At 33.2% G+C, this 16615-nt stretch overlaps 4 protein-coding genes and 1 long non-coding RNA gene across 5 annotated transcripts in view; 3 read left to right on the top strand and 2 right to left on the bottom strand.

Moving 5' to 3' along the window:
* LOC110012721 lies at window positions 143–1266 on the top strand. Its single transcript, XR_002287924.1, has 3 exons — window positions 143–576; window positions 825–912; window positions 1010–1266. It is a non-coding gene; the product is annotated as an uncharacterized LOC110012721 (long non-coding RNA).
* On the bottom strand, window positions 1301–3683 carry LOC105171430. Its single transcript, XM_011092547.2, has 4 exons — window positions 3415–3683; window positions 3097–3276; window positions 2365–2613; window positions 1301–1759 (listed from the first exon to the last, which is right to left on the bottom strand). Exons 1-4 carry the CDS (start codon window positions 3490–3492, stop codon window positions 1496–1498), a joined length of 771 nt encoding a protein of 256 aa, XP_011090849.1. The 5' UTR covers window positions 3493–3683; the 3' UTR covers window positions 1301–1495.
* On the top strand, window positions 4014–5830 carry LOC105171428 (divinyl chlorophyllide a 8-vinyl-reductase, chloroplastic). The gene has a single exon (XM_011092545.2). It carries the CDS (start codon window positions 4258–4260, stop codon window positions 5518–5520), a length of 1263 nt encoding a protein of 420 aa, XP_011090847.1. The 5' UTR covers window positions 4014–4257; the 3' UTR covers window positions 5521–5830.
* On the bottom strand, window positions 5735–8552 carry LOC105171429 (CASP-like protein 1). Its single transcript, XM_011092546.2, has 3 exons — window positions 8216–8552; window positions 6414–6540; window positions 5735–6229 (listed from the first exon to the last, which is right to left on the bottom strand). Exons 1-3 carry the CDS (start codon window positions 8485–8487, stop codon window positions 5996–5998), a joined length of 633 nt encoding a protein of 210 aa, XP_011090848.1. The 5' UTR covers window positions 8488–8552; the 3' UTR covers window positions 5735–5995.
* Window positions 16440–16615, top strand: part of LOC105171427 (CASP-like protein 1E2) — a gene marked incomplete in the record, with an annotated part of 2001 nt that continues 1825 nt past the window's right edge. Inside the window, 1 exon segment of the mRNA XM_011092544.2 lies at window positions 16440–16615. Coding sequence (XP_011090846.1) covers window positions 16453–16615 — 163 coding nt within the window.

Raw genomic sequence — 16615 nt, 5'->3', positions numbered from 1 at the left:
CTCAATACAAAGATGACTTTGGCTCTGTTCATATTTCAATTTCATAACTACTAAAGCTGTCCCCCACCCCACAAATAAAAAGAAAGAAAGAGCTCCCTTACAAGTAATTCTTACAATGGCCAAAAGAGTTGAACTGAATTAGTAAACTATAGAAAACAAGATGCTAAGATAGGCTAAGATGATTAGGTAGGTTTTGTTGTCATCAGTACACTACCATTTATCATTTTCTGAAACATATGCTACTTATACATATATTTGTCTGGTTACTTAATTAGACTATTTTTAAGCAACCACATAAAATTAATAAATGTGATTGACCAAGACATTTGTCCATTAAAATACTGTCTCCCAAGCATATACAAGCTTCACCTCCTCTGTTATTCAACAGTTGTTGTGTATCCTGTGCCTGCCATGGGGAAGATTTGCTGTGAATCAGACGATGGAGGACTGGACATAACAGGATTCTTAGTGGTGATTTTTCTCGCAGTTATGCTGATAGTTGTTTGCACTTCACCACCAAGGCACCGTGTTACATACATATATCGGTGCCCTCCTTGCAGATAGACTTCCAATTTGGTACAACTCCTGCTCCCTTCTTTATGCTTCAGTTTTTACCTTCTATCGAACTTATATGGATAAGTTTAGATGGCTTTGTCACTCTCCTGCTGATACTGTTGAGACTTGAGACTATTGGAGGTTTTTGTTGTTTGTAGTGTTTCTTTGACTAGTTCCTGTGCATTGGTGATACATTTATTCTAACCTATCTTCCAATGTATTGAAAAAAAACAAGGATAAATCATGCTAATTCGTCGAGTTTTCTGAAGGGGTCGATGTGTGGACTTATGAGGAAAAGTGCAGTGTTCGAGAAGTTATTTTTAGTAAGGCTATCAGTATTCTTCTGCTCTGGAAGCTGTGAGATCTTAGTTCTTGTTTATGGTTTCAAGACTCAACTTGTCGATTTCCCTTGCGCTAATGTTGATAATGACTTTCTCTGTGCCTCAACATGCAGGGATATGAAAAATCAAGCCGATGAGTTCCTGCAGTTTACTGTGGCTGAGCAGTGAACAAGTTTAAACATCAACATTATTGATCATAGCTTTGCAGTATAAATCTGTACTTATTTTCTACTTTCAATTTAATTTGAGGGTGAACATCTGTTCAGTGAAACTTGAGGAAGACTTCAATTTCCATCTGTATTCCTTCAAGATGTTGACATTTGTTTTCCAACAATAACAAAGAAAATATCAAGAATCTTTGTTAGATCAACTGTGGTATTCTGGCAACTGAGGAACAATGGATAGAATCAAATTGCACATGTGAATAACTGAGTAACATAGATTTAAAGCTGTACAAAGACCTATTTACAGGCCAACATTACATATAGATACATTAATGCCTCCTCACATCTGATTCTCTTGCAAGATATACAAATCCAAGAACACCCCCACAGATGTATTTACATAGTTGAACTATTGAAGCTTTCAGTTTCGCACACTTAAGCAACTTGGTGAGACCAGGATGACCCACAGGGCTTAGCAGCAGAAATTTGAACACGAATAACTTCGTGAATGGCACCACGATGAAGAACTCCAAGTACTTCTTCGTTAGATGCAGGTAGATCTCGTAGAGAGACGTTACGGGAATGTACTTCATCCCGCAAACGGAATCCATAAAACCATCTGCCAAGCTTCCACCACTGGACGCACACCTGCCTTTCTGAGATCCGGCTGCTGTTAAGTGCTTCTATGACGTAGTCAGCCTATAAGGCAGCAGAAAATATTTCAGCAACAACTCTTAATCGTGATTTTTCATTAATTTCTTATAATCACATATGAAACTAGCTACATTCACAGGGAGATCCAACCCATCATTCCACCAAGTCAGCAAGCCCGTCAATAGGATATAAACATGCTTATGAACTTCTTCTTATAGTAGTGCCCGGAAGAGAATTACAGAACAAGAATCAAATCCACCAACTTGATTCATGCAACTTTGCCCAAAATGTATAGAACTCGACGATGGCAATCACTGGTATGGTACAAAAGAATATTTGCAGGAAACTAAACAAGAGAAGCAGTTGAAGGCCATTGCTCATGGGACCATAAAATTAACAGGCTTCGAAATGCTAAAAGAATTTAATCATAAACGCAGAATCTACAAAACATTAAGGATTCACCACATCCCTAAAAGATATTTGACTACTATTTGATTGGGTCAAATTGCATACACATGTTGCGAAGGACAAAAACCATAAAACCACTTATAGCAAGTCAAGACATTTTTTTCCGGTATCTTGCTGATTATTAGTGAAATCTAAAGCAAATAAACATCAAATGCATCCGTTTGAGTAGTAGAACAAGTTACCGGAATGCCAAGCCAGACGACACAGTAGTGCAAGCCGACCAAGTTAAGCAGCACATTGAGCTTTGGTTTGAGTAAGAATATCTGAACATCTTTGAATCCAAAATGCAGTGAATTCAGCAATTCTATCGCTTTCAAGTAATTCCCAACCTCAATTGATTCATAAGCTAAAGCTCTTTCCACAAAATTTGTTACCAAGTCTGCTTTTCCAGACATCTCACTGTGCTTGCTTATGTACAAACACCTCCATCCCTAAAATGAAATAAGAATCTGGTGAAACTAATATATATATATATATATAACTCAGGGATCAGTGGTGCCCTTATCAAGATAGTAACACTTGAAGTAACACGCCTATTATGATAACAATTGGTCAATTACTTTGTCTGGTTCATGAATCCCAAAATGTCATAATTCACAAAATGACAACCTAACTTTGAAGGAGAAATTCCTAATCTATTAGGAAACAACTAAGCATTTCATTACCAATTCACTGTATCTCAAAAAGACAAAACTTCCACCGTATCACTTCAAGTACAAGAATTAAAATATGGACTGAATAAGGGAGATTTCGTTAAATGAAAAATTCACCATCAAGTAGAACAGTTCAACAAGAAGATGAAGCTAATACTTGAAACAATAATGCAGCCATCTGCGAACCTGAAAAATCTAAATTCATCATTATTCAGGCCAAACACAAATTGAAACATAAAATTCTGTAATTGAACAAAGGACCTTTGAATTGGAATCCATTTCTTGATCAACCTCATGGGATTGACTCTGCGAAGCAGAAGATTTTTCATCCACAAAATGTCCAGGCCACCTGTCCTTGCATAGAGCCTCCCACACATAGTCAGACCCGCACAACTCCCTCCAAAACCTTGAACAACTGCCTAATGAACACACATCAGAAACCTGAGAGAAAGATTAGAGCTTTTTCAAAACCCACTTCTCATAGAACGATTTAAGTCAAAATTAAGAAACAAGTGGGGGAAAAAGAAAGAAAACAAAAGGGTAATAGATAGCTACTACCATAGGATAAGTAGAAAGTACCTGTAGCGATGAAGCTATTTTGAGGGCAATATCATCAGGGAGTGTATTCTGTATGCTGATCGCCTGATGCGTATTCATGGGTTGTTATTTCTTGTTTCAAAGAAGACTATCCCTTTCTGCTAAAGAAGGAAAAGTATGGCGATGACTGATGAATTTCGAAGATTTTGATGGTTTCCTGTGATGCTACGAAGCTCAAAGCCTGAAAGAAAAATTCTAACAGTAACTCGTAACTGTACACGTGTTATGGTGTTTTTATTTATTCTATTCTGTCTCCTGCTGCTTATGCAGCCAAATTTTTCGCCGCCCAAGTCAATTGTTAAGAATTGAAGCTATGTGGACTGCGGTGATCTTGAATTCTTGATCATGTGATTCCTCGCAAAAGATGGCACAACGTTTTAGTTTAAAGTGACCGTTTCTTTGTTCTACAATCAACTTTCTTGTTTACACGAAACACAAGTTACAGTAGTTGTCAATAATCAAATGCAATGTATATGATATTGTAATAGTTTTGTGGGCTGTATGCTGTACTCTTCAGCTACTCTCACATGTCTAGACATTTGGGCTTTTACCGGCCCAAAACTGTTGCTCTTTTCCTGGTCAAGATTTCAAGAATAGCTGCCGAGATTAGAATTTCTGTGATCTTCCCACCAAATATCAACCATTCATTTGGATTCCACTCTGATAGAGGCGAAAAACATATTGTCACCAGGTATACTATCCTGCCGTCGTTCGCCTCAGATTTTTGTTCAATCTTGGAACTTTTCTTTAACACAATGCTCTGTCTGAACCATAAACCCAAGTTTGTCTAAGAATTCCATTTTCTTGAACCAAACAAAAAGAAAAATGTCTATTTCCACCCCCTTCAGCAGCAATGGACTTACGTATCAGTCATCAAAAAGCCGCAGCTTTAAAAGGCATTTTTCATATCATTTGATTAGCCAAGTCCAGGTAACTACAGTTCCATATGCTATTCCTCTTCCTTCTGTGTATTTGTCTAAACCCAAAAGATTTAGTAAAGAAAGATTTAAACTTGTGACAGCTTCAGCTACCCCAACTGTTGAAACACCCAAAATTTCGTTCAGAGGCAAAAATCCAAAAGATGTTAATGTATTGGTTGTGGGTTCTACTGGTTATATTGGAAAATTTGTAGTAAAGGAGTTAGTTAAAAGAGGGTTCAATGTTACGGCAATTGCAAGGGAAAGAAGTGGTATAAGGGGCAAGAACAGTAAAGAGGAGACCTTGGAATTGTTGAGTGGTGCGAATGTATGCTTTTCAGATGTCACAAACTTGGAATCATTAGAGAAAAGCATTGAGAATCTTGGGATGTCTGTGGATGTTGTTGTCTCTTGTCTTGCTAGTAGGTCTGGTGGAGTAAAGGACTCATGGCTGATTGATTACGAGGCCACAAAGAATAGTCTTCTTGCTGGTAGGAAATTTGGAGCTGCACATTTTGTTCTGTTGTCTGCAATTTGTGTGCAAAAGCCCCTTCTTGAATTTCAGCGTGCAAAGTTGAAATTCGAGGCTGAGTTGATCGAAGAAGCCAAGAAGGATAAAGGGTTCACTTATAGTATTGTTAGACCTACTGCATTTTTCAAGAGCTTAGCAGGTCAGGTCGAGTTGGTGAAGGATGGCAAGCCTTATGTCATGTTTGGAGATGGAAAATTGTGCGCTTGCAAGCCTATAAGTGAGCCAGATTTGGCTTCATTTATCACGGATTGTGTGTCGAGCCAAGAATTGATCAATAAGATTCTACCGATTGGTGGACCAGGAGATGCATTGACCCCATTGGAGCAAGGGGAGATGCTGTTTAGGCTTGCAGGGAAAGAACCTAAGTTCTTGAAAGTTCCAATTCAAATAATGGATTTTGCGATTGGAGTTCTTGATTTCCTTGTCAAGATATTCCCTTCCCTGGAAGATGCGGCTGAGTTTGGAAAGATAGGCAGGTATTATGCTGCCGAGAGTATGTTGATTTGGGATCCTAAGACTGGAGAATACGATGCTGAGAAGACACCAAGCTATGGTAATGACACTTTGGAAGAATTCTTCCAGAGGGTACTAGAAGAAGGAATGTCTGGTCAGGAGTTGGGGGAGCAAACGATTTTCTAACTAAATTCTTGTACAACTTTGAGTTAGAACACCTACTCTCTCAACCATTCTTTTTTAGTCTGAGAAGTTTCTAAGGTATGTGGTTCACCTGATTCTACTTAACTACGATGAGTTTGATATATAGTGATCTTCATTCCGATGTCAAACGAGAATATGTACATGTTATGAATTCTGGTTAATTGCTTCATAGAAGTAAAAAGAACTGTCACAAGGGTTGAATTAAGTAGTCGTTTTATTGAGATCGAAACTAAAACGAAATAATTCTTGAGTTCAGTCGAACACATTATGGAATCACATATACAGAAATGAATACACGACGTATGGGTTCTGACTTCTAGTTCAGCAAACTGCACAAGAAAAATCACACATCTACATATGCACACACGACGCAAAGCTCCACGGTCCACAAGAAACAAACTGATTTAGCTGATGAAGAGTTTCTGGGATATGAATTACATTCACAGCCCAGTCAGTATTAGTAGCTGTGCTTTGGGATTCTCTTAGATAGGGAGTAAATGGAGAGCAAAACCAGCAACGCCAGCACGACGGATCCAAACAAGGAGACAGCAATTGAAGCTCCAATATGCCTGCAGAATTCACCGTATATGTCGCAGATCTTTCTCCATTGAACGTGAGTATTGCCCTTCAAACCTATGTAAGCAACTCCACCTGCTGTTCCTGTCGCAGCAGCCACAATTCCTAACAATAGCTGCACAACATACATTGTCAAGAATCAATACTTTTGCTTCCTCTGGTTCGAATCAAAATTCTCAACTCTCCGGCTACATTTGAATTGATGGGAGAAAGAATTTCAAATGACTCCACGATTTTGAAATTCATTGATATTCAACAAAGCATCGCTCAAAGTTAAAGGATTTGAAACGAGAGATTACCACATCAAAAATAACAAAATGAGAGAGGAATCTTGGATAGGAAGCAGGCTTGCGGAGGGCAAACAAGGATATGAGTGTGGTTATAGCTCCATATAAACCTGCAACTGACAGTGCTGCTACAAAGTATCTGCATCATCAACAATGAATTTATTAATTATTTTCAGTAATTAAAAAGAAATAAAAATAAAAATAGGAAAATACCCGTTGGCTTAGGTCATATGTGAGAGGGTAATTCTCCATATTTTCTAACTACGAAAAAAATGTTTTAATAATTCTAACTACGAAAAAATAAAAAAACAAATATGAAAGTTTCGTTTGGATTGATGGATTTAAAAATTATGAACTTTAAATAAGGATAATTACATGTAAACTTCTCGTGGTTGGGAAGATTACACCTAATACTCCTAATGCTTGATTCTGCCTAATAAATAGTAAAAAATTCATCAAATTTGCCAATAGCAACAAGTTGAATGGGAATTCGTATTTATCCTCAATTGATCTATTACTCACTTATTGCAGGTCAAACAAATCTTTTGAAAATGTATAAGGATAGTTTGGTCAGAAAAGATTTATTCGACTTGTAATAGGTCAGTAATAAGTCAATCCGGGTAAATACGGATTTTCATTCAACTTCTTTACTAAAATCAACAAATTCATTGAATTTTGACTAACAAATGACTCTATTTGTTAGATAAAAATAAATATTAGAGATATTAAACGTAATTTTTTAAATTATAAGAGATTTATGTGTAATTGTACTAAACTCACCAAAAGAGATATAATTTTCTCTTTTGAATAAAAAAAATATTTGTTTATAACAAATTTGCCCTTTAATGGGCCTTGTCATTCGGCCATTTGGGCTGATGACAATGTGCTACAGACAATTATTAATTCAAAATTCAAATAAATAATCTTTTAGTATTAATTATATGCTGGATATATATATATATATATATATATATATAAATTAATTAATTAGTTTCCTGGAAAAAGAACTCAATCAATGAAGAGCAATCATTAATCTCTCCCCCCTTTAATTCCCTTTCTCTTCACCACTTGGAATTATCTATTAATATCATTTGAGGATGATTTCATCTTAAAAACTTAATTTAAAAATAAGATAAAATGAAAACAGCTTGCGTCTTTTAATGCGAAATGTTGTTTTATTTATATATTTTATTAATATTTATGAAAACACACCCTAATTATATATTTAAAAAATTATTTTATACCAATTTTGTATATTAAATAAAATAAAAGATATAATACCTTTTCTACAGACAAAAAGATCAAAACAAGTGTTACGTAAGACAACTTTTAGCAAATTCAATTTTCTATTTCAAATCATATAACATCTTATATTTTATTCAACATAGTGTATAAAAAAATTTCTAAATAAAATAGTTACATAATTTGTATATACATATTAAATAAAATAGATGATGCCATAATTTAAATAGAAACTTAAATCCGCCACTTTAATTGTAGGACAAAATAGTGTTGAGGCGCCATATTAGAGCTCCAAGAACACATACATACAGTATTTAAAAAACTAATTAAGGACATACTCACAATCATATTTTTAATTACAAGAGCTTTTTTATCCAAATCAAAACAATCACATAATAAGATATACTTATCATGTAATTGATCATTTCTTTTTAATATATACCTATCAAACGACAAATATATTGCACTGCGTATAACTTACTACGGTTCAACCACCACCCACTCCACAGCCAAATAAAAACTTATAATCATCATAAAATAAAAACTTATTTTACACACACACAGAGACTTACATGAAAGCTGGTGAGTGAGTGAATTTGGCAGGTCGAGGAGTGAGGAAAGGAGGAATTGGTATGGGAATAAGTTCCGTTTGCTTGCTTGTGACCATCACCACCACCGCCACCACACCTGAAGCAAACAGCAAGAATCTCAGCACCACATCCGCCGCCGCGAACGACCTACTACTAGGTGCTCTCTCCGCCGGACCTCGGTTGTCCGATGGTGTCGCCGCCTTATCCACCAGCTTTCCGGCTTCCGAATGAGCTGCTGTATCTGTGGACGCCATGGACACTCTATACGTACGTATTCTGTCTCTATGTGTTGTTGAACAGTAATTAAGATTATAGGGGATATGAATGTGATATATATAGAGAGCGGAAATTTCTTTCTTTATTTTTTTATTTTTATTTTTATTTTTATTTTTTTTGGGGGGGGGGGGGGTTTTTTTTTTTTTTTTTTTTGGGGGGGGGGGGGGTTTGGGTGATACATTTCTACACGCCAAGCAATTTTTATTTGTTATTATGATTATAATTATGTGTATATAATTAGTATATTTGTTCATATTCTGAGCTAATAAAATGTCATAGGTGGGATGCCTTGACCTGCACGGATACAATTACTAGTTGAATCAAACTAACAATATAATATTAAAAAAGCTTGGAAAACTCAATAACAATCTATCATTGACTATTGCTTATATATATATATATATAGGCTCAATTATATTTACAACCCCTCAGTAAATGTGAAATTACATATCTTTCTAAAAAAAAGATTGGTATAATACTTGCACTCCTTCAAAAATTCTCCACGCACAATTATATTCTTTTTGTTGTGATTTGAACAAAAAATACTGACGTTAACAAAGAATTTACATTAAATTTTAATTTTATCTCTAATTCAGCATACCATTTAATTTATTGACAAAGATACTGTATTAGTAATATTTTATATTTACAAGGAGTGTAAATGCAATATATATAAATTTAAAATGGTATTATTCTAATAAAATATTATTTATAAATTATTATCATCGGATAAAAAATAGCCGTTGTTAAGTGAAAAAGCTAGCATATTGTCAATAATATATACAAAATGTGCTGATTGATGTTTAAAATTAAAAGTTTTTTGTATCTGTTTGGGTTGAAATCAATATTATTAATCTTTCAAATTTTAACAAAGAAATATAGTTGTAAATGTAGAATTTTTAAAAAAGGTATAATTACAATTTCATATTTTAGAGAGAGGTAGGTGTGATTAATCCTAATGTATATATATATATATATACATGGGAATGGAACATATTGAATTGTATATATTTTGAATGGAAGGTATGAATGTAACAAGTTGAATTTACATGGGGTCTTGACTATTCAATATTAATTATTAGAAAATAGGTTTCTTTCTTAAGTTGACAAACAAAAGAATTTGAACGTATTAAAAAATATAATCAAATTCAAACATTTTCTTGAACATTAGAAATTGTTGGTAATTTTCCTGCCCATGTTCATATGTATATTTTTTAATAATGTAGAAATGAATAATATATTTATATATATAAGATTAAAAATAAATAAATGAAGATGTTGTAACAATCACTCAGGGCCCCCACAATATTTGGTGTCTATGCTATGTGAACTGATGTAGTGTTTGTAGCCTTGTTTTAAAATTGTTTAATGGGTAGATGTTCAAAAGACTATGATGAACAATTTAATTATTAATTTGTTGGGTCATGACAACTAATTTGGTAAGCCCATCATTTGAAGACTATCTATACATTATTTATTCTAATATATGTATCTATATATATATAAAAGATTATTTTTACTCATAAATGACGGTATGTGAAATATCAATTTTTTTACTGTATCAACAATGCCTGTAATTTAGTTTTCTTTCTTTAATTTTCTTTTTCTCTCTCTCTATTTATAAAAGAAAAATGTGATACGATAATTTATATATTTTATTCTTCTTTATATTATTGAAGAATGTTTTTTTAAGAAATTGATCAAGTAGATTATTATATTTGTTAATACGATTAAGCTCTAGCCAATCAATGAGGTTGGACTCTATTGGCGAAATTGATGTCCGCTTTGTGCATGAGATGTTTATTCTACTGCATAATAGGTGTTGTTTTTACTATAATAATAAGTGTTGATTAGATTTAATTTATTTGATATTATTGATCGAAGTATGATTGTTGTTAGATTAATATTCAATATATATGAATAATTATAATGAATTTATTTTAATTAATAATAATTGATGACGCTTAACTCAAAAGAAATAAAAATAAATTAGGCACTAGAAAAATGCTTTATTAAGAGCCACTTAAGTGGGTAATAACTAATTAATCACACTACCATCTAAACTCTCTTATGAATCTATAAAGACTGGTGGCATCAACATGACACTAATTAAGCTACCAAAATCTTTAAACTACGTATCATTATTCAACTGCTATAAACATCATACAATATTTTAACCAACGATTAATAAAAAAATAATATTATAAGTTGTAATTAAAATTAAGATATGAGTGTTTAATTTGAATATATTTTCAGAAGCTCCATAATTTTATTATATAGTAAAAATAAGTTCATAAGCGTATATTATACAAATATTTAAAAATAGGTAGGAATAATAAGTAGATAATAAATATAAAAGAGAGGCCTCCACATTATTGATTTGATGTACAATTCAGACATGAAAGTTGATTGTTATTGTCGTGGAGCAATCAAGAAAAGAATGTGGTGTTAGAAAAATACATAAATTCAACATCTTGACTAAGATATTTAACGGCTGCGGAATTGAACATGATGGAACTTGGTACGAAAACTCCCTCCCCTCTATTTCCAATTTACGATTTTATCCTTTGATTTACGAATATTTTCAGCTCATTTCAATGCCTAAAAGGACTTCTTTATTCAATCAATTATGTCATAAATAAATAATGAAATTAAGTAATTTATATGTCTCAAGACGTTTTTTTTTATACCTCTTTTTAAAATATAATCATAAAAACTCATACGAAATTAAAATAAACAATACCTCGTACAATATTGGGGGCACTGATCGAGTCATTTTGGGGGCATATGTGGGGACGAAGTCATATATTTGTCCTAAGTTCCTCGTATCGAGGGCTGATAACGTAGGCAAGCATCATATGTGTTGTAGACGGGCAGATTGAGCAGCTTATAAACTCAAAGACTTTTATTTCTTTAGCAGCCGCCTTTTTAGGACAAATTCTTGAAGCTCATACAGAATCAAGCCGATAATACCACGTACAATGAGGTATCGATCGAGTCATAAATTGCATAAAAATACATATAATAAATATAAATATTTTCGAGATTCATATCTTTTGATATAGCTTATAACTTATGACTACATAATACATCCATATCATTCAATTATTTTAAGATTAATAACAAAGAAAATTATTATTTAAGTTCTATTTCTTTTTTCTATATGTCAAGCTGTAACTGTACTATATATATATATATATATATTTTTTTTACATATATATAATTATCATCAAACGATGTTAACAAATCGTCGTCGACATTGCTTCGGATGATTCCAAACTACAAAATTACCCTCTAAATTAAAATTAAATGCAAATAATTCAATTGTGAATTTGAGTCATATATAGCTATTTAATTTACTTTTAATAGTACTATATTTTTTCTTCGTTTACTTTGAATTTATTGATTAATTTAAAAATACTAAATATTATAATAATAATAATATTATGTTGGTTAATTTAAAATAATCGATATTTAAAAAAAATGCATAAAACCAATAAAAAGGAATATCTTAATTCTATAGCATGTTATACGTTACCTTTGAGTTGTCATAAATTAGTGACTGACAATTAAAATTAAGGGGATCACATCGTTATCTAATTAAATCGGATTTTCATTGACCAAATTAATTTTAGGTAAATAAAACATAGGAATGATTTTCTTTTGTCGATCTCCTTCACATGTGAAGATTCTGATCTAATTTTTAAATAATTTAGTGAAGATTACAGCTAAGGTTGAGTAAAATGATAATTTCATTTTAAAAAACTTGGTCGTGCTTAATATATAATTTAAATTTTCACTACCAAAGAATATTATCATTATTTAAAAAAATTATTCGTTATTATTTGGATGACATTAGTTTTATACATGGAAAATTCATCAGAGTTCTCAATGATTGGCTTGGCCCTCACGTTAACAATTAAATATCACTATCAATAATTAGTAAATTATTATATAGATAATCAATAGCACATGTAACAACTTAACGACAACTCTATGTGTTATTATAATTCCTGAATTATCACTATGTATATGTTATTAATTAATGTGTGAATTACAACAGGTTCTTCGAGATTTATTATAATTATACATATTCTTTTATTATTTAAAATATTAGAAATACTTTCACAAAAATAAGATTGTATAACAAATATCTCTTCTTGACAGCCCATTGTTGAAAATTACTGGCCGTCGAACAAATACCTCCTCGTGAAAGTCCATTATAGGGAAATAGTAGTTGTCTAACAAATAATTCCTCGTGACAGCCCATTGTAGGGGGTACTGACTAGACGATAGTTAATTTTAGAGGATATTTGTAATTTTTCAAATAACGATGACGTATTTATAATTGTAACATTTATCATGAGAACCCATTGTAATTTGCCCTTAATTAATAGTAGTGGCAACTTAATTAAATTCTTATTTCTACTAATTTTTTAACAATTATTTTAGAAATAAATAATAGTTATACTTCAATATATGTTTAGCGTATTTTAATAATTATTCTCTAATATTGTTGATGTGGTCACAAATAGGTGGCCCAAAATCAAGCCCACTTCTTAGCCCAACAAACTAGTCCGAAAGGCCTAAAGTGGATAAAGACGCAAAGGGTTTTTGCCCCTCTTTCCATAGCAACCCAAGAAAGCTTATGGCTTAGAGAGTTGGCATGTTCAAGAAACCCAAGATCTACCGTGGCAGCCAACTAGGCATTTGTTCAGTTGGAGGATCGCCACTGAACTAGGTCATTAAGAGGAAGCTAAGGAAAGCATACTCCTAGAGAAGTAGACTCCCCGCTCCCCTAAAGTTTCCTGACCAGAAGTAACTCCCATAAGATCCCTTGGCCAATAATATAAGGATTCCTAGAGATACTTATCCGCTGCCAACCACCTCCCTCAACCCTCTCGAAGACCAAACCCCCTTAACACTTAGAGACCTCAGCTATAAAAACGACTTTAGTCCCCTTAAATAGGGGATGATATTTTAGGAGCACTCACAAGCAATTTTTCTCATGCATTTTCTCACTTATTTGTGATCTTTTATCATATTTCATTACGATTCATTAATACTTTCTTTTCCCAACATTATTATTTCAATATTTGATACAAAATTGTGCATTAAGTGCTAACATCTTTTTCTCAAGTCCTCCCTTCTCACGCTTGAGAAAAATTCAACCTGACCAAAGAGTTCAGTCTATATTCGATTCGACTCGTGCGATTTTTGTACGCATCAGTCGTATCATGAGTATTGTTATTCTTATAACGAGTATGCTTGTAAAATGTAATATTATTATGGCCCATGACCCATTGGTAGGCCCAACCCAATCCACCACCTAAAACCTATTCATCTAGATAGCTGCCCAATCTACTGCATTGGCCCATTATTGGCTTGGCCCACTTCTACCACCCAGCCACTCAGAGCCGACTTGGTCCTCTTCAGTTTAAAAGGTCTCTCACTCTCTCTATGTGCAGAATGAAAAACCCTAACCGTAATTCCCTACGTCTCTTTCGCCCTTTCTCTCTCTGATCCTCTCTCTCCGGTATCAATGTTTTTCTCCTTATTTAAGCCGCCAGTTTTCTGGTGAAAAACAACGAAAGAAAACAAAACATTTGTATCTCTCTTTTCTCCGATCAAAGTGTTCTTAATGAACAATCTCCTAAGTGGAAACCTGATTTGTTGATTTGGATCTATGTGTCTGACCGTTAGTGGTTGTTTGAGTGATTGAGCCTTGGTGGTGTGTTTTGGGTTTAAGTAACCGGTGTAGTGGTTGCCGATCTTGGTAGCTGTGGGCTACCCCTACCGAATCTGGTATTGAGCCATTTATCTCTTTTCTGTTCTTGTTCCTCATTTAATGTTAATATTTTTATGTAAGTATATTTGTTAATATTTCCTCGAATATTTCGGTAATATTGATTTGTAATATTAAAGGATTTTTGGAGCCCACGATTCTCTATAATAATTTGATTAGGGTTTATTATTTGGACTCACTAGTGGAGAGTTTTCTCCCAACAATGATGAGGATAAATACGTACGGACAATAAATCCTTGAGAAAATAAGTCAAAATTACTTGGTTGATTTCAAGATCCTGCCATTTCTAAGTGATCGATTCAACCTGGCCCGACATGCCCAACGTCCCATAAGGGTGGTCGTTGATTGAGATATAATTGTTGTCTGTATATATTAGCGGGCAAAACCATAAATACACCTCCTACTGTTGTATTACTCTTTAAGACTTAATCTTTGTATTCAATTTATTAGTAATGTCGATCAACATCCATCATCAGTTACAAATAATTAGTTCGAGCGATTTATAAGTTGTAAAATTTTATTTTTTTAATAAGATATTTTTTAAAACTAAATTGTAAAATTCAACAAAATCAATAAGAATATTACCTGACACAATATAACACTGATCAAATCCAAAATCATATCAACGTCGAAATGATTGGCCTACGCATCCCAATAACTCTAAACCTGTAGTCCCAAGTTATTCGGGAAGGGTGATAATGAGTGGTGTGGACGTGGGCGACGCAGACACGCGATCATAGTAGACCATAGGAAATCGCGCAAGCCGGGTGGTGCGTTTCCCTCCACACTCCACAGTTGGGCAAAATCAAGAAACCAAAGAAAATATCCTCAAGACCAAATATATAATATAAAATATTATCGTTTGGAACTGTAAAATTTAATGCAGAAATAAATACACAACGCCCACAATACAATCCATCATGACAGCTGCTTTACGTAATTAGTGTATCTGTCTGTTCAATGGTCAAAATTGGAACTCTTATTTTTGCTTTTGGGGTCAGGTGGCAAAAATGTGAACAAATGTTGGGGTCAGAAGAATTTGAATGGTAAATGAACGCGTTCATACCATCCTTGATTCTCTGAGTTTGCGTCATCAGCTCTCCACAATTTCATCTCATTTTTCCAATTATTGATTCTATTTTCTGCCTGTACTAATTAATTACTTTGCTTAATTGAATTTAATTAAAATATAGTAATTAGAGGAGCTTCACAGGTTTTTTATTTATATATCATTCAAAAAGAATTATTTAAAAATTAATACTCTTTCATTATTTGAAAATTAATACTATTCATTACAGCCCATTATAGAATGTATTTTATTTTTGTTAGATGAACGTTAATTTCAAGATCAATTATTAATTATTAATATACAATAAATTTCTTGTAAATTCCATTATAATGTATCACTTAACGTTAACTCATTGCTTAATTAGTCTTAACCCCATAAAAGAATACCAACCCTATTGCATGTGAAGTAGAATCATTTTTTGTAGTTAATTGCAATCGATCACAACAACCAAGTGGTCTATTACCTACACACTTACCATTCTTTCCACTCAATTGTCTTTATTACAACTGATATTATTTTTATATTTCATAAACACACATAAAATATTTGGTAATTCATTATGCATATAAGTATAATATAATATAATTTTAAAAAAATACTATCACGAGCATGGTGTCAAACAGCTGTCAATAGAGTCAATGGTGTCTAATTTAATTAACGAAGTTGAGGCTCGAAAACTATACTATCATGGGTTTGAATCCTGTCAATGTCTGAAATATTATTCTACTTTAATAGTAAGCGTTGATTAGATATAAGTATTTAATTTTAATGATTGTAATAAATATATTAAAAAAAGATAAGAGTTGATGGATTTGGTTTAAATTTTCAAATAGATGTAAAAGAGAAGTCAAAATTGCAGAGAAGTCCATCCCTATCTTTCCCTTCCCCCGCAGCTCAGAGTCAAAGAGAGTAATGAAATACAAGTGTGAACACCGTATGCAAAACTGCAATTGCATTAAAGCATCCCAACTCACACGTCTGTCTTTTCCCCAACCATTACACACACGTACCCTCCACGATCATGCATTCATTTCCAGCACCCAATTTCACACACATACACACTTCTCTATGTGCATCTATACATATCTATTAATATATATACATGCTGCCACCTCCTCCCCATATCACACAAAAAAATCAAGTTCCCATTTTCACATCTCTCTCTCTCTCTCTCACACACACACACACACACTAGAGATGGAATCCCAATACAAAGTGAATAGCAATGGTG

This window comes from Sesamum indicum, linkage group LG10 (assembly GCF_000512975.1).
Source record: "Sesamum indicum cultivar Zhongzhi No. 13 linkage group LG10, S_indicum_v1.0, whole genome shotgun sequence".
In the NCBI taxonomy this organism is placed as follows: Eukaryota; Viridiplantae; Streptophyta; class Magnoliopsida; order Lamiales; family Pedaliaceae; genus Sesamum; species Sesamum indicum.
Note: the sequence above shows the minus strand (reverse complement) of the source record. Positions and strands in the feature narration are given on the sequence as shown.

Coding starts and splice junctions, on each gene's coding strand:
- LOC105171430 (XM_011092547.2), bottom strand. CDS start 3,492: ATGAATACGCATCAGGCGATCAGCATACAGAATACACTCCCTGATGAT. Junction 2,614..3,096: donor AAATGGATTCCAATTCAAAG/GTCCTTTGTTCA, acceptor ATTTCATTTTAG/GGATGGAGGTGTTTGTACAT. Junction 1,760..2,364: donor TCGTCTGGCTTGGCATTCCG/GTAACTTGTTCT, acceptor GCTGCCTTATAG/GCTGACTACGTCATAGAAGC.
- LOC105171428 (XM_011092545.2), top strand. CDS start 4,258: ATGTCTATTTCCACCCCCTTCAGCAGCAATGGACTTACGTATCAGTCA.
- LOC105171429 (XM_011092546.2), bottom strand. CDS start 8,487: ATGGCGTCCACAGATACAGCAGCTCATTCGGAAGCCGGAAAGCTGGTG. Junction 6,541..8,215: donor ACTCACTCACCAGCTTTCAT/GTAAGTCTCTGT, acceptor TTGATGATGCAG/ATACTTTGTAGCAGCACTGT. Junction 6,230..6,413: donor ATTTTGTTATTTTTGATGTG/GTAATCTCTCGT, acceptor TATGTTGTGCAG/CTATTGTTAGGAATTGTGGC.